Source organism: Natrix helvetica, assembly GCF_964273705.1.
Source record: "Natrix helvetica genome assembly, chromosome: Z".
In the NCBI taxonomy this organism is placed as follows: domain Eukaryota; kingdom Metazoa; phylum Chordata; class Lepidosauria; order Squamata; family Natricidae; genus Natrix; species Natrix helvetica.
Window position 1 is genome coordinate 97,150,510 of NC_138554.1, and position 26,397 is coordinate 97,176,906.

A 26,397-nucleotide genomic window follows, 5' to 3' on the forward strand; every position below is an offset into this window, starting at 1 on the left:
TGACAAAGTTTTCTAATCCTCCTTTCCAAATCACTGTTTAGAATTTACATCCAATTTCCTTATATTATACCCATACATACATATAGATTATTATCATTATCCTTTCTTTATTTGGCTATATCCTATATCATAACATCCCCCCCCCCCCCAATAATCAAAATTTAACTGTGTCTAGTTTAGTTCTTATTTTTTATTGTTATTATTATTATTGACCTTTATATATGATCCAAAAGGATTTCTAGCCTTCCCTTCACGGGTATCATTCAATATTCATATCCAATTATTGGTTATCATAACACTACACATTGTATACAGTATTATCATTATCAATTTTTTATTTAATTATACCTATTATCGCTAAATTTCACTAGGTTTAGCTAGTAATTTTAAATCATACTCTTCCATCTATCAACCTGTATCTTTCCAGTAACAAAACAATCTTATGTCCTCTGCCATTTGTGGTATCAATCTTCTAAGCTTCTTCTTAATCAGCTTTGTATGAATTAGTCCTAGAAACTCCTTGCTTGTAAAATCTCTCATATAATCCTGATGCCCTCTTTCTGCTTCTTTATTCCGCTTGTCTTTAATTGTCAGCAGTGTTATCCATATTTTCGTTGATAAAGTTTCATAGTCCATAAATTCCTTACTTTTTTCTTCTTCTTCTATATCTTGCCCTTTAAAATAGGTTTCACCTCCATTTACTTCCTTTTTCCATTCTTTGCATTTGAAAAACAAACCAATTACCATAGATTTCAGCAAGTTTAATTGATTTATATTCGTTTTCCACTTCAATTCTTTGGATTTTAATCCCCTCATTTTGCATTTGGTGAACATCATCAAATTTTCTGTCACGTTTTTCTGTCAGCTCTTTCAAATATTCCAGTTTCTGTTCAATTCTCTCATATGTGTTTGTTAGTTTTAGTAATTCTGAAAATATTGTCTGCAAGTTTACAATCTCTCTATTTTCTTGATATTCTGCCATCTTAAAAAAAGTGCTCTCACTTGGAAGATTTTTTAAAAATTAAAACATGGATTCACAAAACCCGTTTTTCCCCCTCTTCTCTGGTTGAAAACACGCTTCAAAGGGACATTTGGCTTACCCCTATCGCTCTGTAACGAGCCGTCAAAACAAACTGTGAAGAAAGGGAAAAGTTCCGCTTGAATACTCAAAGTTCCAATTAACAAAATCTCCCAGCACGTAGCGCTTTTAAAATATTTCCTTTTTTATATCTGTTTTATATTTCAAATTAGAAAAAGAGGTCCAGTTTTTAAATGAATTTAAAAAAAATACAGCGATGAAAGAGGAAATCTTTGGTATATAAATCACAGAGAGTCACAGAAAAAAAAGGTAGAAAAAGAAGACTTAAGTTCTAAGCCCCCTCCCCCATCTAGTGGGTGTTGGATCAAGTCATGCATTACCAAAACTTACATGCCCACTCGTTGGCTCCTCCTCAATGCATTATGGCCCACTCGACCAAGAGTGCAGCCATCACAGCAGTTTAGGCCACTCAGGCCTCTATCGAAGATCTGTAGGGTGGCCATGTGGACATCTCCATCCCCATCCCCATTTATTCGCTATTGATAGGTACGGGTCAGCGGAGGCTGCCTTTGGCAGATGAGTATTACAACAGGTCCATTCAGTACAGGGGAGTTCAGCCCAGACATTGACCCTCTCTCCCCCGTAAGGACAGGACAGGTATGTCCCATTCCTGGATGCTATCTCCACCAACTTTGGAGAATGGCATTGGTTCTTACCTGAGACGCCCATTCTCATGGCATTGGAGATAACATCCAGCCCCACCCTTTCTTCTGGTCCGGACCAAAGTTAGATAGTGTACTGGAGGAGAGATGGTTTTGGCTTTATTCTCCTGCATATCAGTCTATAGACCACCTTTGTCAAAAGCTACCATAGGAAGTGTGATATCACAGTTTGTAGACTCAGTCCGATTGGATGTGGGATGGAGTAAACCCATTCTTGGATGCTATCTCCACCACCATGAGAACAGGCGTCTCGGGTAAGAACCACCGCCCATTTTGTGCTCAGTTTCTCTTTTTCCTGTCTTCTTCCAAAATCATGTTTGCTTTCCATTACTGATATTAGTGGTAATTTGTTGAAGAATGAAGAATAACAAACCCTTATTAGCCTGGAATTAAAAATTAATTAGTGTCAAACAGAATGCAGATTTTATCTCTCTCCCCCCTCTCTCTTTCTCTCTCTCTCTAATATCTATCTTTGATCATCTATCTATCCTTGCCCTGTTTCTTTGTGGCCTTTGATATCTTTCTGGATCAGCTCACAAGGAGCACGGATGGGAAGTACACAATTGTGCTGGTTTGCCTCCTCCTTTAGGGTTGATTTCAGCTGGTGTTGATTGGGGAGAATACCTTAGCCTGCCCTTAACCGCTATTATGTAACTTGCTGCTGGATGTGATACTCATTTAACATTGTAGGGTAAGGTGTCATCAGCATCCTGAGGATGTCCACTGTATATTTCAGTACCTAGCAAATTAAACTATACTCTGAATGTCTTATTCTGGTGCCTGGAGGCTCTGACAGTCTGTATCAGGAACAGTAAGCTTCAGCTGAACCCTGGCAAGACTGGGTAGCTTTGGTTTTGGAATCGGATGCCTCTAGGACTATGTCATTTTTGATGCTGGATGAGGTTTCTTTGCTCCAGACATAATTGGTGTGGAATCTGGGACTCTTCTTGGACTCATGATTATTGTTCAAGAAACAAGTGGCGATAATTGATAGAAGGGCCATTGCATAGGTTTGTGTTGTGCACCTGTTCCTATATTGGAATGTTCTGCTCACATTCATTCATGTCCTAGTCGACTCCTGATTGGATTATTGCAATGCACTCTACATGGGACTGGCTTTGGAAGACTGTAAGTGCCATACAGAAGGAAGTGGCACAAGCAGTTTTATCTGTTTCTAGAACAGCACATAAGCAGCATTGATTTCAGTTTGCTTCTGGGACCACTTCAAACTACATGGCATGGAACTAGGCTATTTGAAGAACCTCCTCTCCCCAATTGCATGTATCTGCCCCATTACATCTGGCAGACAGCATGCTTCGGGTCCTGCCTGCAAGAGCCTTTTATTTTCAGGTGCCAAGAGGCAGGCTTTCCCTGCTGTGACACCCGCCTTATGGAATATTCTTTCCCCTTTCCAAATGAGGTGGCTCCATCCCTGTTAATGTTCTGTAGGTTTTTGAAGACCTGACTTTGTCATGAGGCTTGAGGGTCCCAAGAGATCAGAGATATTTTAAAGTAGCACTATCATTGTGTTTAATTTATATTTTTAATAATGGTTATTTTTAATTATTACTTTTATATAGTTATATAGTTTATATTGTATGTTTTATTTAATGTTCTTCACACTTTGTGTGAAATAAGGAGCCACATGAATTTGATAAATGTTTTAATATTTTGCATTTCACACACTTTGTTGTTTAAGGTTACAGTATATGATGGTGGTGGTAAGGATTGGTTTATTGTTTGTTTTTTATTTTGTTTGCTGCCCAGAGTCACATTGTCTGAATTAGGCAACCTTCTAAACCTTGTTTAAAATAAATGAAAAATAAGCAAGGTCCTTGTTAAATTCAGCCAGCAGCACCTACTTGGAAGGATATGCACACAAGGTAGCACTGCCTGGAAACTCTGAAGTAGTTTGGAATAATACAACTGCCAAAGCAAAATTAGATGTGTCAGCCTTATATTACAAAGGGATGGTGGGTAGGGATCAATAAGAAACTGGACTAAGAAGTAAATGCTAGGTGGACTAAAATTCCACTGAAGAGCACTTCCTTCTTAATAAATCGAGTCATTGATATGACCATACCTTGCAAAGCCAGAAATCTAGTAGAAATTGGTGACATTTTTTGAAGTATATTTCAGCAAAATCCATCTGAAGTCCTTCAGAGGAAATTCTTCAGTACAGTTGGATCAAAGGGTCTTTTGTCCAGATTAATATAGAGGGTACAGAGATATGAATTGTATCCTTTTGGAGGGCTGAATACTCTTAATAATTAAACAATCAAATCCATTATCAAAATTATAAGAAATTTTACAAAATGGGATTCATTAATTTTGGGAGAATCAAGGGCACTGTGTGAGCTTGATTTATATTCAGACCTTTTGTTTAGGCAATACTTGAACATTGTTTCAGATTTCAAACATGTTTCATCCAGAATGTAGTTTTCAGCATTCTTGTTAAATACATGTTCTATCATTGATCTAAGTAATGGGATGATATTGGCTTAAATTCAAGTACTCAAATTCATTGGCACTTTTGTTTAAAGTGAATTTTGTGGTTTGTGTGTGGGTTTTTTTGTTTTTGTTTTTGCTATTTGTAGATTTCTAAATTTATTCATTAATGAACTAACAGCTTTGAATTTCAGAAGTCTGATGACAGTTTCTTGTGTCAACCTAATTAGATACATTATCTCTTTAAATCAATTTTTTAGAAATAGCTGGGGAAAATAATTCTATTTTGATAATACATAGAAACTCTAGAATTATTAGTTCAATTTTGGTCTGTCCAACTCTTCTTCCCTGTAGTTTAATATGTAAAACATATGAAACATGTCTATATAACTCATATATTTGAACAATTTACTTGCATACTATAAATATAATTATTGAAATACAGTAGCATACTGGATGATATTCTGAAATTGTACAGCAGGGGGCAGTCGTCTACTTTTTATACTATCCTGCTAGTTTCAGCACAACAAATTCAGAGCTCATTTTAAAATGGCTTTTATATGCCTTTCCCTTGTGCTTTACAGTAATTGAAAGAAATATACCATTAGGACTTATGTGGTTATAACTTAGAAGATTTCTATTTTAGTGTTGCAATAATTCGATTTAGATCTTAAATGTTCTGGAACATTTATATGTGTGCATGTATGTTTAAACTGTGTGTATGATGCATATACACACATGAGTATTTCTTCTAGTCCCCAGATACATGCACCCACTCATATATACATGTGTATATTTCTTCAGAAAGATTAAAATAATGTTCTTATTTATCTGTTTTTTAAAATGGTTTTGTTTCGCAACAGAAATTTTGGGCTCAATTGTGGTTGTAAATTGAGGACTACCCATGCAAGAAAATAATATCTATCTGGTATCTTATAGACTAACTATGAATTCCAGTTCTGCAAATATTAAATCTTTCCAGTTACAGATAGTTTAAAAACTCTGATCCGAAAGAGATGTAAATACTAATAAATGTCAGTTGTTAAGAGTAGGACATAAATAGGGTAAGGATCCTAATGTTTTGAACTTTTTACTTTCAAGTCCAATTTGTTCTTAAGGCTGAAATGCAAAAGTAAGCTGTCCTGCATCATTGTTTTCTTGTGTGCTGCTTGGAGAGTCCAAGCATGGGTTAATGCTGTCTGACTGCCCTGGACTGAATTGAAATATCTTTAGCCACGCCTCCGCTGCTGGTACCCCAGATTTTTTCAATTCAGTCTAGCCCAGTGGACGTGTTTCAAGTGGTTCCTTCTATTAATCCATATTTGGACTCTCCAACCTACCAGTTTTGCTCTTTTTTCTTGTCCTTTCACAGAGAGCAAGGTCTGGTGAGCCTTCTTTGTGTTCCCTACCGTCAGTAGATTCGCCGACGTGTCCCGGGCTCAGCTTGGGCGCGTGCGGTCATCCGGGTGGCAAGGTGACGCGAGTGGCTTGTGCCGATGCCCTCGCAATCAAGCCAGCTTCTAGCGCAGCGGTCAGCGGTGTGGGGACCCAGCCGCTAGCATTATCCCCCTATTCGGCTTGTGCAGTGGCCAGTGGTGTGAGAATCCAGTCGTTTGTGTCATTGTCTCATTCCCACCCTTTAGTGCCGAACTTCGCTTTGAATTCTCACTGCAGGGGCTGGATGGTTGCAATGGCCATTTTAAACTGCAATTCTCCTGCGCTTTTCAGTGCAGTGGCTGTTTCTGCATAGCATTTAACCCTGCAGCTATTTTAGACTGTGCCTTCTTCCGCACTTATCATTGGAGCCGCCCGACGGACGTTGCTCTCGTCAGATTGCCGCGTGGAGTCTCTCTGTCCGTCTCAGCAGTGGATTGACTACAAAGGCCAGCAGAGTGGTCTCTTGTCCTCAGAGTTGCAGCAGCAGACTTTGTGGCTGTCCTAGGGTCATACTCCAGTTGGTGAAATCTGCAGGGCGCTGAGGGACTTTTGAATCTCTCCACAGGTCATCGATTGCCAGCGTCAGCTCATCAATTCAGGGCTCTCTCTCTGCATAGCAGCCACCACACTTTCTACCATACTATCTTGGTGGTGAGTGGGGTTACAACTGCCTGCTGTGGATTTTTACCACAATCCCACAATGGCAGAGGCAGCTGAGGACTCAGAACAGCCAAGGCCCTCAACCAGCAGGGGATTTACTAGGCAGGCTAGCAAAGCAGCCTCAGATGCTCTCAGCAAATAACAACAGGCAGGGGTTAAGAAGCAGGCCAATACTCAAGACAAGGTAGCCCTTAGACGCCAAAAGATGCTAGAGAAGCAGTTTGAAAAAGTCCAGCGCCAATCTGTGACTGTTTCCCTGGAAGCCACAGGAGGTTCACCCGAGGCGCCAGCCCCTGTCACTGTGTCGGATAGTGAGGAGGAAGGTCAGGAATTTTTTTTCAGATGCCTCATTGGTTTCTGCAGGCTCTCCTAGGCCATCCATGGCAGACAATACAGACTTATTTCATTGCCCATTGGAGGCCGAGAAATATGCCCCGCCAGTTCTGCCCCTGGCGCTCCAGCATCCTTTACTCCAGCTCGCGAAATGGGCTAGGCCTGTAGAGGATCAGGGGGCTGCTCCATCCCTGGAAATGCAGGAGGTGATAGCCAGGGCCATTTCCCAGGGCATTGCAAAAGGTCTTAAACAACTAACTAAGCACCCACACAGATCTAGTTCCAGTAGGCTTTCCCCTCAGGAGGCGCCCCAGGAGTCACCTTCACACCAGTCTTCACTGGATAGCGAAGATTTGACTGTGGATGAGGATGTCCTGCCAGAATAGGAATTATCTGGGGATGAGGGGGCCATTCCTGATAAACCAGCATTTGCCAGCCTTTTTAAGCCTACTTCTTTCAGAACCATCTTGAATAAGGCCAAGGCCGCTACCTGCTTGAGTGTCTCTGCTCCCAACCAGGCCACTATTGATCCGTCAGATCCCACTGAAGGGCTATTTGAGGAGCCTGTTGTTCCCCAATAAATTGTGCCCATTCCCAAGTTGTTCTTGAATACAACACTAGTGGGCGCAATCTGGCACTCTCGCCACGCCTAGTAACAATGATAGTAAACTTTATACAGTGGATCCCACCTTGGAGGATCTTTTAAAGCTTCCTCAGGTAGATCCTCCAGTGCAAGCCCTCACATCCTCCTCTGTTTTATCACCTGACCTCCTAGAGGGGTTGAAGGTGGATAAGAGATTGGAAAAGGCATGTCATAAGACCCATCAGGCAGCCATAAAGATGCCCACTTCTGCATCATTCATGTCTAGGGCGTCCCTTCTCTGGCTGCACCAATTTTCCTCCAAACTTCTGGTGGGCAATACTAAGTCCAGACAGGAGTTAAACAAAATGATAGCAGCGGCGGAGTACACGGCGGATACCACTCTTAATTCCGCTAAATTCACCTCCAGGGCCCTAGCATCTAACATCACCACTAGGCAGCTCCTGTGGCTATTTCACTGGAAAACTGATATGAGGTCCAAGTGGAAGTTGGCATCTGCTCCCTTCAAGGGAGCGAAACTTTTTGGGAAGGCCTTGGATCCAGTCCTCATTGAAAATAAAGATAAAGAGGAGGTCATGCCTTCTGTAATCAAGAAGGTGGAGCGTAGAGGTTCTGGTTTTTCAGGAAGCAGTCCTTTCGTGCCTCTGAACCATCGACTAGCACTGGACAGGACCACTGTCCATATGCTCAGGGTTCCGATCGGTCCCAGGACCATCAGACATTTTGGGTTGGGTCCGTCAACAGACTTTTACCAAGCGGCCTTTTTGTGGCGGATCAGGCTCCAGGCTCTTCCGTCGCTACAAGTAATGACCAGCAGACGGTTCCCATCGGAGGCTGTCTGCAGCTGTTCCACGACTGATGGGAGCAGACCACGTCAGACCAGTGGGTATTTCAAACAGTTCAACTGGGTCTGACCCTGGAATTTGTCACTCCTCCACTTCATCCGCTGTCCCATCCTCTCCTCCCTGACCAAAAGATCCCTAATGGAGCAGGAGATTCAGCACCTTCGGGAAATAAGGGACATAGAATCAGTGCCAGCGGGACAAGCGGGATCAGGCTTCCACTCCATCCTGTTCCTGGTTCCAAAGAACTCGGGAGGGTGGAGGGGGATATTAGATCTAAAAAAGTTAAATTACAATCTAGCGTACAAATACTTCAAAATGCAGTCTCTCCAGTCAATACTGGGCTGCATCAGACCAGGAGTTCTGCTAACATCAATAGATCTCAGAGAAGTGTACCTCTACATCCCAGTTTGCTGGGCTCACCACAGGTTCCTGAGATTTTATTATGCAGGCCACCATTACCAATGCAAGGCTCTGTCATTGGCCCCCAGGACGTTTACAAAGGTCCTGGCAGCTGTATTGATGTCACTGAGGTCGTGTCTGGTGCGGCTCCAAGCCTACCGGGACAACATTGTCATCTAGTCATCATCTTGCCAACAAGTGTTCCGAGACCTCCAGGTGACGATGAGAACACTTCAAGACCATGGGTTCTCCGTCAACCTGGAGAAAAGCCACCTCACTCCCACCACCAAGTTGTTGCATCTTGGGGCCATAATAGACACTGCCAGTTGCCAAGTCTCCCTATCTCAGGAACTGATTTCCAGCATCAGATGCCTGGTACACCAAGTGCGGACTTCACGAAGTGTGTCCATTGCCCTGTTTTCGAAGCTCCTAGGCAAATTGATCTCTTGCCTGTCGATTGTGCTGTGGGCCAGGTTGCACTCACGGCAATGCAATGGTGTCTCCTGCCCCATCAAAGGGCCAAAGCCAGCAACTCTTCTCCTGCCTTGATTCCTGTCCCTCGCAAGGTTCAACTATCCCTGCAGTGGTGGCAGTCTTCTGCGCTATCCAAGGGCAGTCTCTTCCGCGAGACCATCTCAACAGATGCCAGCCTATTTGGATGAGGACCCATCTCAACAATCAGGTTGCGCTGGGCAGGTGATTCACCAGCGAACTCAAGCACAGCATAAACTGGCTGGAGCTAAAAGCGGCAAGACTAGCTCATTTCCAGTCAATCAACCACTCAGGGCCACCATTTAATGCTTCTGATGGACAATGTAGTCACCAAGGCGCATGTCAACTGCCAAGGGGGCACCCGATCCAAGTCGGAGATGGAGCACCGGGGGAAGTGAGCAGAGAAACACCTGTCATCTCTTGAGCGGAGCACATCTCCGGAGTGAACAATATCCAGGCGGATTGGCTGAGCAGGGCCACAATCAATCACTCAGCGTGGAGCCTGCACCCGGGCCTCTTCCTCAGGATCACACAGAAGCTCGGCCACCTGTCAGTTGACCTATTCACCACCTCGGAGAACACACATCTCCCTCACTGCTTCTCCAGATTCAGATGCCCAAGAGCAGAAGGTGTCAACGCCCTACTTTGCCACTGGCCACCTGGCCTACTCTACATGTTTCCGCCGTTGCCACTCCTTCCCAAGGTGATTCACAAGATCCTCCTGGAACAAGCAGAAGTGCTTCTGGTAGCGCCGTTTTGGCCCAGACGGGCATGGTTTGCCGAGCTTGTCAGCCTGTCAATCGCCAAGCCGTGGAGAATCCCTCCAAAAGAGGTCTCTCTCTCAGCCAGGGGACCCTATCCCATCCGGAGCTTCAGTGGCTCCAATTGGCCATCTGGCACTTGAGAGAGACCTCCTAGAGAGGGACAGGCTCTCTACTAAGGTCATCCAAACCATTCAGGCATCTCGTTGACCATTGACTACCAGAATTTATGATATTTCCTGGTCGGCCTTCGCAAAGTGGTGCATAAAAACCTAGATCGATCCCGCTTCCAATTCCATACCGCAAATTTTGGACTTTTTTGCAGGAGGGGTTGGACCAAGGGTTGGCTGCTAACACGCTTCATTGCCAAGTTGCGGCGCTGTCCACCGGCCCGGCCTCCAGCGAACACCTCTCCCTGGCACGTCATCCCATGGTCTGCAGTTTCCTGAAGGGTGCCACCAACTTGAGGCCCCCAGTTGTCCATAGATGCCCGACTTGGGAGTTGAACACTGTACTCAGGGCACTGATCGGTCCACCGTTTAAGCCCCTCCGATCCTGTGACTTAAAACACCTGATTTTCAAAATGGCCTTTCTGACCGCTATCACCTCTGCTTGAAGGATCTCGGAGATGGTGGCCCTGTCCGTCAGGGAGGACCCATGTCTCATATACACAGACAGGGTTCTTCTCCATCTAGACCCCTCATTTCTTCCTAAGGTCAATTCCTGGTTCCATCGGAGCCAGGAAGTTATCCTTCCGGACTTCTGTCCTCATCTGAGACATCCTAGAGAATGCAGATGGCACAAGCTTGACGTGTGCAGAGCCATATGCAAGTATATTAAGCGTATGGTGTCGTTGAGGCGGCAGAATCACTCTTCATTTCATTTTAGCTGGCCACTATGGGACATAAAGTCACCTCTGCCACCATTGGCCAATGGTTGCGCACCTGCATCGCCCTTACTTTTGAGCTCCAGTCCAAGCAGGTACCACACCACATCACGGCCCACTCCACAGCAGCCTGAGCGACCCAAACACCCATAGAAGAAATCTGCAGAGCGGCAACGTGGGCATTGCCGTCTCTGTGCAAAATTACAAATTAGACAAGTTCGCGTCAGCAGAAGCAACTTTTGGGAGAAGAGTCCTTCAGGGTATCCATTCCGCTGGACAGACCAGTGACTCGGTTGCTCCCGGCCCTAGTGACATTTAGCTTGGGTATGTCCCATGCTTGGACTTTCCAAGCAGCGCACAGGAGAAGGAGCATTGGCTTACCTGAATGGTCTTCTCTGCGCTGCGGGAAAGTCCAACCCTGCCCTAGGATCTCTCACAGACTCCAACTTCGTCGACATGATCTATCTCTGACCTACGACTTACATGTACTAAGTTGATTTGAACTTATGGCAAACACAACTGACTTATGTAAACTAACTTTGACTTGAGCTTATGACAGACACAACGGAACCACTGTTGAACAGACTTACAGGTCCACTCCTTCATCGAAAAAATCTGAGGTGCCAGCAGCGAAGATCTTTCAATTCAGTCCAGGGCAGGCAGAATTAACTGTCACAGAGAAAACGCTCCTTCTATCAAAGCCAAGACCTACCTATATTCTAGTACAGGTAGTCCTCTATTTACGACCAGAATGGAGCCCAAAATTTCTGTTGCTAACAAGACAGTTGTTAAGTGAATTTTGTCCTATATTATGTTTTTTTCTTGCCACAATTGTTAGCTGAGTCACTGGAGTTATCAAGTTAGTAACATGGTTATTAAGTAAAATCTGCTTCAACATTGACTTTCCTTGTCAGAAAGTTGCACAAGGAGATCATGCGACCATCATAAATATGAATCAGTTGCCAAAGATCTGAGTTAGTAAATGTGCAAATAATATAGCCTTCCTTCTCTCCCTTGTTAGTCAAGAAAAAAATGACATTTTCCAGTTTTCATAACACACAATCCAATTATTTAAACTGTAAGTGTACATATTCTGAAGTTATTTTCAGATAGGTATATGTAAGAAAGATTATTATATTCTTAACAGTTTTACTGAAAATAGTGGCTTTATTTTAAGTAAACATACACATTTATTTTAAGTAAATTACAGTGTGTTTTAGTTGCATATTGTATGCTAATAGTATTTTGTTACATAGTTGTGTTCTAAGCTATAACTAGTACATACTAGCTCATTTATTAATATATGATATTACTTTTTAAAAGACTGTGTTATAATGTGTTATTCTGAGTCATTGTTAATGTGAGTCATTGCTGAACATTTTAAATTGTTGTAATGACTATGTTTTCCTTATCCTTCAGAATAATGTTATTTTTCACTTTTTCCAAGTAGTTTTAGTGGTGGATATTCCTGAAATATATGTAAGGTATTGGTAACAACTTCTAAATAGCCATGCTGATACACCCATGGGATTTTTTGAGGGAATTTTTTCCAAGTGGCCCATAGTTGGTCTAGATAAACATTTTGTAACCCTAGCAACGTATTTTAACCATAAAGAAGTTTTCCTGTTTTTCTTTCTCTACCACCAAGCTAGAGTAATCTGCTAAAATGTATGTATTTAAATTGAAGATATTTTAGAGGTTTATTTTTTCCTCAGCTAGACAGCATTGGGAGGAACTGATGAATACAAATTAAATCCTGGAAATACTTTCCTGAACTATATATTGGGTAGATTAGTGGCTGCAGTGACCCAGTGAGGTGGGTGAGCCCTGCAGAGGGTCAAACTGTAAAAGGATTTCTTGTTAATAAATTAAAGTAAAAAATGCAGTGGATTTCTTAGCAAACAGTTGTATATCAGTTATTTGTAATTAACTTTACAATTTGAATGTAATATTGAAAAATAAAATACTATTGAAATCTAAAAGACTTTTTTTCAAATAAGCATTGTTAAACGTTGCTGTCAAAGTTATCACTGCTGTGCTGGAAATGAGACCGAGAACCAGGCACGTACTACCATATGTGGTGGTCGTGCCAAAACCCCAAAATATACTGGCAGAATATCCAAAAGTGGTTGATCGTGATAAACGAAGAGGAAATAGAATTCACACCGGAACTATTTCTCTTGGGAATTATAAACAAGAAATACAACAAGGTGGTTGTATTTTAACTATACATATTATCATGGCAGTAAGAATGGTCTTTGCCCAAAATTGGAAAAACAAGGGAACTCCAAATGAAGGAAATAATTAAGAAAATTTTGATCTGCGCTGAAATGGACAAATTGATGTGGGAATTGAAGAATAAAGATGAATCTGAATATGATAAGATCTGGGATAAATTTTATCGATGGTTGGAATATAAAAGGGAAAGCCCCAAATAGGCATGAGTCAAGATTCATAGAATGTAGCCTAGAATTATGTATGAAATGATAAAGGTGAGAATGTATAAGATAAACACAACTAACACGGCTGAAAATAGGTTACTTGTTTTCTTTTTGTAAATACGGTATGGATCAAATGTTAAAAAAATAGGGTGGCTGCAATGTATAAGTGAATATCTTAGCATGTATGGCATAGATTCTGCTAGTACAGTCTAACTGTGTCCAACGTTTTAATTTATCTTTAATAATTTAATAAAAAAAGTTATGACTGCTGCAACACCCCCAGTCATTTACTCTTATGATGGACTACAGGGATTCTGCAGCACTCACTCATCTACCCCACTGGGTCCCTACTCATCTACCCTGTGTAGATCAAGCAGGTGTAGCAGCATGAATCAGTTGGAGCTTGCAAACATCCAGCTTCCTTCCCACCCAGCAACAAAGGGGAGATTGGGGCAGATGGAGTTGTAAACTCCAGCATGGAAGAGCAATGCACCTGAAGGCAGGACAAGAAGCAGTGGAAGGAGAGAACCAACCTAGAAATAATTTCCTGATAGTTAGAACAATTAATCAGTGGAATGACTTGGCTCCAAATATTGTGGGTCTCCAAAACTGGAGGTTTTAAAGAAAAGAGTGGACAACCATTTCTCTGAAATGGTACAGGATTTCATGCCTGAGCAGGGGGTTGGACTAGAACGGTGTCGGCAACGTCTGGAGCTGGATGCGGGCTCTTTCATCCCCCTGCTGTGGCTCCCTGTTGGCTGAACCCACCACTGGCTGGCCCCTCCCTTTGCCCTCTCCTCCCAGTGACTCCTCGCCTGGACTCAGAAGGTAAGGGCGAGGGCAAGGGATGGAGACTCGCTCCACGTCGTAAAGGGCTCCAGGAAGAGAAGGAGACACTGTCTCCCCCATTTTGAAGCATGCTAAATTTAACTTTGCTGTGCAAGGCAGCAGCAGGCAGGCTATGAAGGTGGCAACAGCAGGGAGTCGGTTGCAGCCGGACCAGTGTCTCGGGGTGGAGAGCAAGTCGTATGTCTCTGAGTGTTGGAGGGGTGTGCAGCACTAACAAGGGCCGGAAGGAGAGGCAAGTACAGGGGCACTTTGCTCCCACTCTGGAATATGGAACGAATCCCCCGTCGTCATCCTTACTTTCTCTGAGAAAGAAGTATAAAGAGAGAAATGATAGAGGAAGAAAGAGAGAGTGATGAGAGAGAAAGAAAGAGAGAGAGAGAGAGATACCTGTTTCCCACATAAAACACCAAGAGCCACAAAACCTGAGTAGGCATGGCTGGGTGGGTCATGTGACTGAGTAGGAGTGAGTGATGTCGAGTTGGCCATGACCACTAATTTTGTAGGTCCAGATGTTTTCTGTGGGAAACGGATCCAAATGGCTCTTTTGAATGTTTTAAGGTTGCCGATCCCTAGACTAGAAGACTTCCAAGGTCCCTTGCAACTCTTGATATTCTGAAAATCTTTATTTCATATTAGGTCTTTATTTAGCAACCATCAAAATAATAAGGACATAAATAATGAAGCCCAAGCATATGGCATAATGAATAGATATATGAATTGCTAAATATCAAAGGATTTAGAATAAGATCTGAAACAAGATAACTTTGAATGCTGATAAAAGAAGCCAAGAAAAAAACCCACAATTTATTTTTATTTTATAACTTATTTTTAGTTAAAGTATATATGGCTTCATGTTGCCCAAGTAGTCTTATCAATCCCTCAACTAGATCTTAGAGTTAAACTCCAAATGTGTCCATGTGTGTTTGTGTCTCTCAATAGTTTTTAGAAACTTAATACAAGAAATGGAAATAGTTACAGGAATATTTTTGTATTTTAAATATTAAATCAGTATTTAGTAGAACTTGTATCATAATTGTAAGCAATTAAACTGAGCACTTAGTGGTTTCTAAATATGTGGAATATTCAGAATGCTTAAGCCAGTGATGGCGAACCATTATTTCCTTGGGTGCCAAAAGCATGTGTGTGTCGACAACCATAATGCAACGCCCCCCTGCAGGTCCCCGCACATGCATGGGTGACCCTCCGCACTACCCCTGCCCCTGCAAATGCATGCGCAACCCCCATTTTGGTGCTAGCAGGCCTCCCTGAAGTCCCCTAGGACCAAAGTTGCACTGCCCCCCCCATTTTTGGACCCAGGAGGTTTCAGGGAGATCTGCTAGCACGCAACCCCCCCAGCGCCCCATACATGTGCATGGTGGGTTGCAGGCGGTACACCTCGGTACGGGTGTACCGGAGGCTGCCCGGAGTAGCGGATACTGTTCCAATATGGTGCTCTGGAGGGCCCGCCTGCTCGCCCGAGCTCCTTACCTGTCCTTTAAGCCTTTGGCACTTCCGCACATACGCATGGTGCATATGTGCAGCTGGAGCATCGCAGAGGCTTGCAAAAGCGTCGCAGGCAGGTACGAAGCATGCGTGTACCGCATGCATCTGCGCGCACACCACACGCATCCATGTGGGTGACGCTGGGCCCGTCCCAACAGTACCGATTGGAACGGGATCCAGAACCCACCGCTGCTCCATCCCCACGCATGCACACATGTGACTCCTAGCAGAGACCCAAAAATCAGCTGGCCAGTGGAAGGTGCACCTGCATACACAGTGGAGCTGACATAGTTTCACCTTCACGGGCCTAAGCCATCCACATATTTAAAAAGTGAGAAATGTTCTGGTTTACCTATAATATTTATTTATTTATGTTATTTATATGGTCACTCATCTAACACAGGTGACTCCAGCCGGCATGCAGGGATTAAAAAGAGGAAAATCAGAACATGCCGGTATTTGCTGAGGAGGGACATGTAAGCTTGAATTATATTGAGTAATTGAAGGTGAATTGTATTGAGGATTCCATCAAGCCATTTTTCATAATTCTTTTGTTCCTTTTAATCAATTTTTTTTTTGTGTATTTGAAGATTCTGAGTTTAAAACAGCATGCTTAAATGTTCATTCCCCATTTTATTTTCCCAATAACTCAAGACATAGACATAGTGACCGGGCTGAAATCGCTCAATGAGTTTTATGGATATGCAGGAAGTTGAGTCTGAATTTCATCTCTCAGAATGTTTCCTTTAGAGCTGAAGAAATTCCAATTACACATGGATTTTTTTATTTGTTTTGCTATTTTCTTTCTGTTATTTTGATTTACTGTATGAACATGCCAACCCAATCTCATGAATGTTTATCCAACAATAATTTTTAAGGGATATTTTGGAGTACAAGATATTAGTTTGAATTATTAAAATTGGGAATTCTAGGCTAGAGCAAGATAACTATTCAGGATGGTGAACCCTGGTTGTAGCAAACATTGCAGCAGATTACTCTGTTTTGAAATTAATAAGGATTTTTAGTTTCAGTGGAAAGGGAGGAAATGCAATGTGACCAGAATCATTACTTCCAAAGTTGGCATCTATGTTGTCTCTCAGTAAAGGATAGAAATCTATTATTAGAATTACTTAATAAGCATTAACATGTTTTATAATTAATCAGTTTTTAGTGCTTTGGGCATACAGTATATCCTGAATGATATCCTCACAGATCAATGTTGTCATTGAGCATATTAGAACTAAAATATAAATTCAGGTAATGGGTTATTTTTTTCTATATGAATACAGTTTTTTTCTAGCATTTGTAAGAATACTAAAATTGCAGCTTACATGCAGTTTTTTCTAGTAAATAGAATTGGTGGTAATGGATTGTCTCTTTAGAAGCTTTTTTAATGTTGATTTCTATAACTATCTGTCAGAAACATTTCATGCTCATAGTGGGTTAACAGAGACTGCTCTAAAAATAGAGTAACAGATGAAAGTAGTTAGGGGTTTGGAATTGTTTGTTTCCCTATATTGTTACTCAGCTGTGCCAGTATACTAGTCTTTCTGTGGCTTTTAGTGGAAAATGTTAAAAGTACCAACAGAATTTTTATGTTAGAACTGAATTAGTCATACACAATTGGCATGGATACTCTGTGAGAACTGCCCAAAAGCTCTTTCTTCTTTCTGCACAGGAAGTTGCATTTAGAGCAGTAACTCAGTTCTTTGGTAAGTGTAACATGTGAGCATTACTAGGCATTTCATACTGCGGTTCTGCAGCCTGCTGTTTAGATGATCGCTTGATTGGAATACTGCTGTGGGTGCAATTTTATGTCCTGTTAGTGTCTTTTGTAATTATCTTTTTAAGGCACTGCGTCTACTACATCAAACATCATAAATTAATAGCAGCTTTTGGATTGAGCATTTAACCTGAAGCAACCTCCAAGGTGGCATCAGCATAGATCTTTGAATAAAGAAGTTGACTGAAAGATTACATGTAGGACCTGATCCCCCCTTACTGCTCCCCCTCTTTTCTTTCTTTTCTTTTTTTCCCCTTTTTTTTTGATCTGAATGAAGCTATAAGAAGAACTTATTCACAGTGATGAAAAGAAGCATTGGAGTGATGAACTACTTCTGCGAGAAAAGTCTAAAGCAATAATTCCAGTGCTTATGCTTTAATCTTTTCCTAAAGTGCTTGTACTTGCTGTTTTTATGCCTTCTTCGAGTAGCTAGAGCAGTGGGCTGACAACAAATGTACTGCATTGCTTTCTGCCTGATAGAGTGAAGCATTCTTTGTTAAGGTTTGTTAGAGAATCTGGGTTGAACAAAGAGTATTATCATCATTATTTGCATTTCATTGTCCTTTATTGTCTGAATTGTTACGTGTAAAGGTACTGCAACCTAGCTGTACATTTCAAGAATTTTTAAATGAAGAAATATTAATCTTGAAGATCTGGTTTTGAATACAGAAAAATAATTTTTACTTGTGGATTTTAGATATGAAGATTAAAATTTTGTTAATTAAAATGAATTACGAATGGAAGCACTTGATTAGTCATGTGTGCCTTTTTCTGGTAGAAATCTGACTACTATTAACTGGACACTGACCTTGCCGGACTGGGGAGAGCTGTGATTATCTCTGCCAGAGCAATTGTCTCTTTCTGCACAGAATGGTGTTATGTTGTCTACAACAACGAGCATACTGTTTAGAAAAAAACTGTTCTGTAGAAATTAAACAAAAGCAATGTATTTGATGTAAGATATAGAATATATGTACTGTTGTAGTTTATATTTTAATATTGTTTGGACGAAGATCAATACTGAATAAAAATTCAGTAGGAACAGATTTTTTATTTATGAAATATTTCTTGAAAACATTGTTAGAAAATACCTTGTTAATTGAATTGGCAACTAGTAAACGTATTAGTTGTGTGAGTTAAAAATTTGAAAACACGGGAGTACTTTTTGTAACTTAGGTTAGAAGAAAAGAACTTTTATGTTCTGTGTCTGCTTCACTACAAGGCAATTGCAAATTTAAGTTGCTGGTTTTTTTAATGATCAAATGAGTCGAGTGTGTATTGTTGTTTTGGAGGAAGTGGAAGATGATTCTCCCACGTTTATTTCCAAACTGCCTCAGGAAAACTTATCTCAACATCCTTCAGCTTCAGAATATGGCATGGTAAGGGACTTCTCTTGTATGTGCCTTATTATAATTTTGGTTCAAATCACTTGACTTGATATAAATATTTTGCATATAAAATATAATTGATATTCATTGTCAAAATATAGAAGTTAATAAAAATTCAATACATACTATCTAATTCTTATTTTATGGAAATCTGTATATTCTAACATTCTAAAAAGGATTATTGTGGCGATTTTCTTTAGAAATAAAAAGGGGAAATGCTTAATGATCAGCATCATCTGCTAGTTTAATGGATTCTAATTGGCTGAGAATTCTTTTTTAAGAACTCATATGTTACGCTCTGTTTTTAAACATGTAAACATAGATCCTGTGGTTTTAAACTATTTAATCTTGTAATTGAAGCTAATGTTCTATTAAGATTTATATTGATTCATTATACTATGGCATATGTGCAGTGCTTTGTGATGATGATAAAATATGTACAATAGATATTTTTAGATATATGTAATGATTGTTATGAGATAATTTAGATATTTTGGACTTCTTTGCTTATTGTAACAAAACTATATAAATGTCCCTGTATTTTGTATTGGCAAGTTTTGTAATGATGATCGAACATGTGCAATAGATACTTTTCCAAATATGTAATGAATATTATCAGATAATTTAGATATTCTGCATTTCCTTATCGCAATAACTTCATAAACTTTCCTGTATTTTCTGTTGGTAAGTGTACGTGTTATTGCATTTTTTAAAAGTAATTTGGTAAGGTTATATATCCTTTTCTTTCTGTGGCAATACGTTCCATGCAGTACATATTTGTTTAGTTTAGTTTTGAAAATAGTACAGTTGTTTAAGCAGGACATTTTTTAATGATGGTTTTTATAACATTCTAAGATAACTTTCTAAATATTTTTAGTTATTCGTGATTTAATATATAATTACCTTTGAACACCTAGTTTAAAATTAAAATGTATTGTTATTTTATTTCAGCCACCACTTGTCCAAGCTATATTTAATGGAGATCCTGATGAAGTTCGTGCACTAATTTTTAAAAAAGAAGATGTCAATTTTCAGGTAAGCAAATTTGTTTTCTCCTTATAGTGCTTTCTCCTTTTTAGGATATTATTTAATCTTAGTAAATTCAATTCATGCAAGTAAAGCTTGCATGAAAAATACACGGAGAAAACACTTTCTCTGACAGATTTTAGCTACTTTTTAGTGTACCAGTCTTAAACAGGTCTCTCAGACTTTTAAACCGTATTTTTAAAGATTCAATTATCATCGACAAAATGCAAAAAAGACAATTGTTATGACAAATGTCATTTTTTTCCTGTATTTAGTCATATAATTTATTTGTATTTGTTCTCCATGTTGATATTCCACTATCAAAAAATTTCTGAAAAAGTTATTCGGCAATTTAGTAGAACTGGAGTTCATTTTCTTTCATGAATGCAAAAAAGCTTCCCAATACCATTTGGTATACCATGAATACCAAAGCTTCCTAATCATCTTATTACTAGTATGAGTAAGTTTTCATTTGTTATTAGCTTTATTAGAGAAAAAATTCCAATAAAACATTAAAGTGTTGCATACTTCTTTCAGTGTTCTATCATAAATATTGTTCCATTAATATAAAAAATTACATGGGGCCCAAGTACCTCAAAATAAATAAATATTTTATAACAACGTGGCGTGGAAGAGGAAATCAGCGGGAAAAAAATTGTGAATTTTTTGGTAGGAACCCAATTTAGTTGTGATTAGAAGCATTCGTGACCAGAGGTCCTATTGTAGATAAATTTTCCTATGACAATCTGTTCTTTATCTGTTCATTTGGTAAAAAAAAATCATTTGGCAAATGGAATTTCCTGAATAAATGTAGGAAACATTCATTTTATTGATTTATATGTCATTAAGTATTTTGTTGGTATGAAGCAACAAAAGAGGCTTCTAGAGCACTCTGGAGGAAGATCAAGAGTGAAGTCAAATGAGCATAGGTAGGAGCTTATATGAGGACTTAAACTTGTGGCAATAGTGGGAGAAGCATACTTTTTATTTCTCCACCCTGCAGATTTCTTTCAGTAGCCCTGTTTCGGGTGATCAGGGAGCTCCTGCAAGCCCATTTTAAGGAATATTCTTAGCATCTGTCAGACACAATCACTTGACTTTTCAGAGTCGAATTCTGGCTAGGCAGATCCTTTAGAAGTACTGAAACAAGTCTGAGCTCTATTATCTGGGAGGAGTTTAAAGCAATTGATCCTGAGGAAGTGGGCAAGGTTTTAATGGGTGTGAGTTTGGCTAAATGTATTCTAGAACCTTGTCCCTCCTTGGTTAAAGCCTCCCAGGAGGTGGCATACGGATAGGCCCAAGCAGTGGTTAATGCTTCTTGGTGGAAAAAAGTAGTACTGCCTGCCTTGAAGATGTGGTGTGATTGTTTTCAAAAGATGTGGGTGTACCCAGCCATGTTAGTGTGGGCTTAGACTGGGTATAACAGGAGATCATGAATTCAAGTCCAGCCTTAGTTGGTTGACAGCTGATTAATTTTGGGCCTGTCCCTCTCTCAGCCTATCTTATAGTATTGTGGAAAAAATATGAAGAGGAAGGTGTGTTGGATATGTTTGCTACCTTGAGTTATTTGTAAAAATAATAAAGGGATAAAATTAAATATATAAAAATAAAATAGCACTGAAGCAGCAGTGATTGCATCTGTTCATAATTTTTGGAGGGCTCAGAGATGGTGCAATTTTTTGGCTCTACTGGGTCACTTGATGACTTTCAATATCATTGATCTTGGGATCCTTCTGGACTGTCACTGGGATTGTGAATGGGAGACATCAATTTACCGTGACTCTTCTTTCTTTGTGACTGGTTCCAGTTGATGTTGATGGGTAAGGAGAGGTAAAGCCCGAGGATCATGCAGCATGCAGTGCCCAAAGGCTCCTTTCCCCTCCTCTCTCCCCATACCTACATGAAATTGGGTAAATTTATCAGATGGCAGAGGGTACGATGTCATCAATCTGTTGATGATATCCAGCTTTATGTCTCTATTTCTGATTGAACACATGATGCTGTTCCAGTGCTATCTAAGTACCTGGACACTGCAAGGTTCTGGATGAGGATGCATTGATTTTGACTCAGTCCTCGCAAGGTAGTTGTGCCTTTTTGTCTCTTGGACACTGGAAGCTCTTTGACACCTGGGTCTTGCTTTGTTTTTGTTTTATTATTTTATTTACTGTTTTATGGTTACGTTTTGCTGTTATGAGCCACCAGAATTGTGTAAGATGGGCAGCCATACAAATCTTTTAAATATAAATAAAATAAATAAATACTTTATTAGAATTAAAATAAGTTTTAATTAGTTCAATTAATCACTACAGATATTTAGAAGATTACTAATACAATTATTCCTGTTACTAATACAATTATTCCTGCTATTACCATCTTTTTAAATTACACCAATAATCTTATTTATCCAATCAGTGCTTTATTTGTTATTTTATTTTTAGAGTGAGGACACTTATTTAGGTTTTTAAAGTTATGATTCATCTACATAATAGCAAGTAACTTAACAAATAGAATTATTTATTTAAGCAGTGCTCTTTTTTAAACAAAATTTTTGACAAAAACTTCAGATTTTTTTGTCTGATTAAAATATCCCATTTAAATAAAAGGAGATTTTATGTAATGAAAATTAAAAATGTATTTATATATACATCTGTATGAATTTTAAAATATATTTTCTCCTGTATAATTTTGGCTTACATGGGTTTTATTGTTTTATTTTATATTTTCAGTTTTAATATACTGCTTAAATAAAAAAAATTAAAAGCAAACATATAAATATTTTATGCCAGAATTTTAAATTGTAAATAGTTTTATGAGTGAGGTTACTGAAGTTTAATATATTTCTTCTCTTAATAAAGGATAATGAAAAGCGGACCCCTTTACATGCTGCTGCATATTTTGGAGATGCAGAAATTATTGAGTTGCTTATTTTATCTGGTATGAAACTTTTTGTTTATATGGGGAAAACTTTTCATATGGAAAATCTTTTTTACAGATCCTTTCAAATGTAATAAAATATTGATACTCTAATTTTATATATTAACTGTTTTAATACTAACCAAAGATCAACTTTGTGGACATCCATTTCTAAAGAGATGTAAATGCCAGTATAATACTACATTTCTGGTAATTATATTGCTTCTGTGATTCAAAAAATATCACAGATAAACCAAAATATTCCTTTTAAAGCAAGCAACAAAAAATATAACATTTAGAAAAAGTATCAGGAGTGTTAGTATCAATTTTATAGAGAAAAAATGTCATGTTATGCATTAGCTTATTAAAAACAATGGTTAGAAATAAGTATTAGGAAAATCTACCTGCTAAACAATATTTTATAATATTTTTATATGAAAATGTAAGGCTTCTAAACTGTTTTTGATTGGAGGAATTTGGGGTATTGCTAGAATATCCCAAATTTTCTACACTGGAAAATGTATTAAGTTCAGTTGTTTTAATGATTGTAAACATGCTAAAAGTAGAAGTAGTGAAGCCCTGCCTGAAGTTCTAACTAGCCACCTAGGGGGACATGGGAGCACAACTCCTCCTCAATCCCTTGGGCCCAGAAGCTTCAATTGCTTAAGTATACGGAAGTCTGCCAGAGGCCAAATATCCTTGCTGGCTACATCCAACAATGTTCAGGGCTTCACCCTGCCCCACTACACCTGGACTGCCTTAACTGGCTAGGCCCAGCACTTCATGGGCCTCTTCTCCCACCATTCCTGGGAGACCTTGCTTTCTCCCTGCCCCAGCACAGCCAGAAAGCCTCAGCTACTCAGCAGCATAAAGGTCTCTCCCCCCTCAACACTAGTCCGCCTCATTTAATGATCATGACCTATGGCCAAAATTCTGAGTTCAATTGTGGTTGTAAGTCAGAGTCTGTCGGTGTACCTCAATGAGTTGAATGTATCATAACCTCTGAAAGATCAGAATAAGAGGATTAAATAAATGATCAGTAAGGCATGTGGTACATGTTATGTAGTACTGCAATTTTTTAAAAAAGGTAGAAGTCTCTCTTAGAACAGGAGTTTGATGGGGAAATAGGTTTGCTTATTTTTTTCTAAAGATACATTGATCGTTTGATTTGAAAACATGCAATTTTATACACCTATCTCATGTTTTAATGTTTTTCTAATAGTAATGCATGCATTCATTTTATTTTTATTTATTTTAGTCCAATTAGCCTTTTTAACTCTCTTCAAAACCTGCCTTGAGAATTTTATCCCTAGGGATATAGCTCAGTTAATAAACTGAAGTTAGTTCTTAATAGTATTATTAATGTGACTTTTAAATAAAACCCTGAGAATTAATATTGCTCTTGCTAGTATTACTTCACTTTAACAAAATGTTTTAATGTGAGAGGAAATAAATTTGGACAGTTTACTGTTTTTCTTCCAAAAACTCTCTTCTTTCTTTTATTCCAAGAATGTAGTTTATTGGAAGCTCTGCAACTTCCACTTCTTGCAGTGTAACTATGAATGTTACTTGGAAACTAGTCTCACTGTATTCAGTGGATCTTATTTCTAGATAAGATATAAAGAATTACAATTTTGATTTCTAATCTGTATTAATTCATATATCTTTTTTTTGGACCTTCAGTTGTAGTTTCCTAAAAGTTAATACTGTAAATTTCTGTGCATCTATTTGCAGGAGCTAGAGTTAATGCCAAAGACAACAAGTGGTTATCTCCTTTACACCGAGCTGTTGCAACACGTAGTGAGGTATGCAAGTTTTTTTTTAACCACTTAAAATATATTTTATTTCAGAATATCTTTGTATTGTAATCTTCAATTTGCAGCACTCGGAGAAGGATTGGTATTACTCATACATTGGCACATTTGCAAACTATATGGAGTTGATATATAACATCTTCCTGTTATGATGCTGGCAAAAATTTATATTAGGTATTATACCATCACAGTCATGATTGATTCTAAAGGATGATTGGAATAAGAGAATTCAATAATGACAATATAATGTAGATATTCCACACTAGTGCTACTTTAATATATAAAAATAGCTTTTTTAAAATAAATATTAATTGGATTTAACACAAAATGGAAATAAATAAGTCTTCTCCAATATATCTGTATTATAGTTGGAATATCACTTTCCTCTGGGACTACTACTAATTATAGGTATAAGTATAATATTCAGTGGATATAATTCAATAGGAATTGTTAATTTTAAAAGGGCCTCTGTTCTTCATTGGATTATTTATCTAATATAAAGACATTTCGCTATGATTCATGAATGGAAGCTCAAAGAGTTGGAGAGATAGATGGCATTTATCAGGACTACACTATGGTAAGATCTAGAATAGCCGAGCATTGATATATGTCCTAACTTAGCTATTGTTTGCTATAACCAAAAGGCAGATAGAATTGCTTCCCCCAAAAATGTAACAATTAAAGCATTAGTTTTGCTATGAAAATAATTAGTAGCTACTGTCAAAAAGCAACATATTGTGGGGGTGAGCATGTGTAGCTCAGTAGGAGCTTGCCAAAATGTAGGATGTGATATGAAACAAATAAATCTGACAATTGCCTATGTGAAAACATTTATCCATATAACTAAATACCACAGTTATTTTACAAGTACATTTATATGGATTTTTCTTCTTATCTTCTTAAAGGTCCATCAAAACTAGGACTTTTGCTAGCTTTATTCTAAAAGATAAAATTTGTCAAAAGTACCTCATAGGATTAGAAATCAGTCGCATACTATTTTTTGATTTTTCATTGGCCTTTTTTGCTTAACTCTCCCTTGAATTAGGTTAGATTTCAATAATATCTTGGGTTTTGGTTTAAGGAAATGTTAAGAGTGGGAAGATCATTAGTAATTATATTATATAATGGCATGTTATTTTTTAGGATGCTGTTCAGGTGTTGTTGAAGCATTCAGCTGATGTCAATGCCCGTGACAAAAACTGGCAAACACCATTACACATAGCAGCTACAAAGAAAGCTGTCAAGTGTGCAGAAGCTTTGGTGCCGCTACTTAGTAATGTAAATGTATCAGATCGTGCTGGTAGAACAGCATTACACTATGCAGCGTTGAGTGGACAAGTTCAGGTACAAATGACTTATTTTCAATTCCCCAAATCAGTCAGCTAACTGCAAGCAGGTGTTCATTTATCTGATCTTACTGGTACATGTAAAAAAGTAACAAAACATATCTGAATTTTCAAATATGATAGGAAATCATCATATAGCTAGCATGTTCAAATGGTCTTTCAATCAATCCATTATTTTTTAAATTTGAAATCAGTTGATGTTATTGCATTGTGGAACACAAGGAATTAAATATGGAATTACCAAGCAAATTTTATAGAAGACACTATCCAGTTCCAAGCAAGCAAAGATTCAACAGTGTTCTACTTTATATGCACCTAGGCTTTACTGTTTTCTTATTACAGGTGATGTTGGCCTTCCTGGAAAAACCAGACAGGAAACACGACTAGATGAGCTAAATTTACTTTATTATAAGACTACATTAACAGAATCCTTCAGATCTGAAAGCACAGATTTTTTGCCGGCCACTTTTAAATAGTGGACTCATTAGGGGAAACCTTTCTACGTTTCTTCCTTTGGCTGCTAAACAGTTACAGGCTTCTGCCTCTTCTCTTGTCTGATGGTTTACTAGGTGGCATCTCCTCTCTCTTTTCCTCAAGATTAAATATGCATTCCATTATGGTGGTTTTAAGTTTAATGATAACTTGTTCAGTGACCTTTCAAACTTACAATGTACTATTAAATAGACATCAAATTAGTCTCATAAAGAAAAT

At 38.9% G+C, this 26,397-nt stretch overlaps 1 protein-coding gene across 4 annotated transcripts in view; it reads left to right on the top strand.

Moving 5' to 3' along the window:
- ANKRD28 (ankyrin repeat domain 28) overlaps positions 1-26,397 on the top strand; it is a 95,969-nt gene that overhangs the window by 18,094 nt on the left and 51,478 nt on the right. For 2 of the 4 annotated variants that reach the window (XM_081969832.1, XM_081969835.1), the window contains exons 1-5: positions 18,447-18,578; positions 19,539-19,622; positions 22,469-22,547; positions 24,261-24,331; positions 25,484-25,684. In XM_081969832.1, the coding sequence (XP_081825958.1) occupies positions 18,462-18,578; positions 19,539-19,622; positions 22,469-22,547; positions 24,261-24,331; positions 25,484-25,684 (552 nt within the window). In that variant the 5' untranslated portion in view covers positions 18,447-18,461. Of the gene's footprint in view, positions 1-18,446; positions 18,579-19,538; positions 19,623-22,468; positions 22,548-24,260; positions 24,332-25,483; positions 25,685-26,397 lie in introns of those variants that run through there. The other 2 variants (XM_081969833.1, XM_081969834.1) reach the window with 2 other exon arrangements.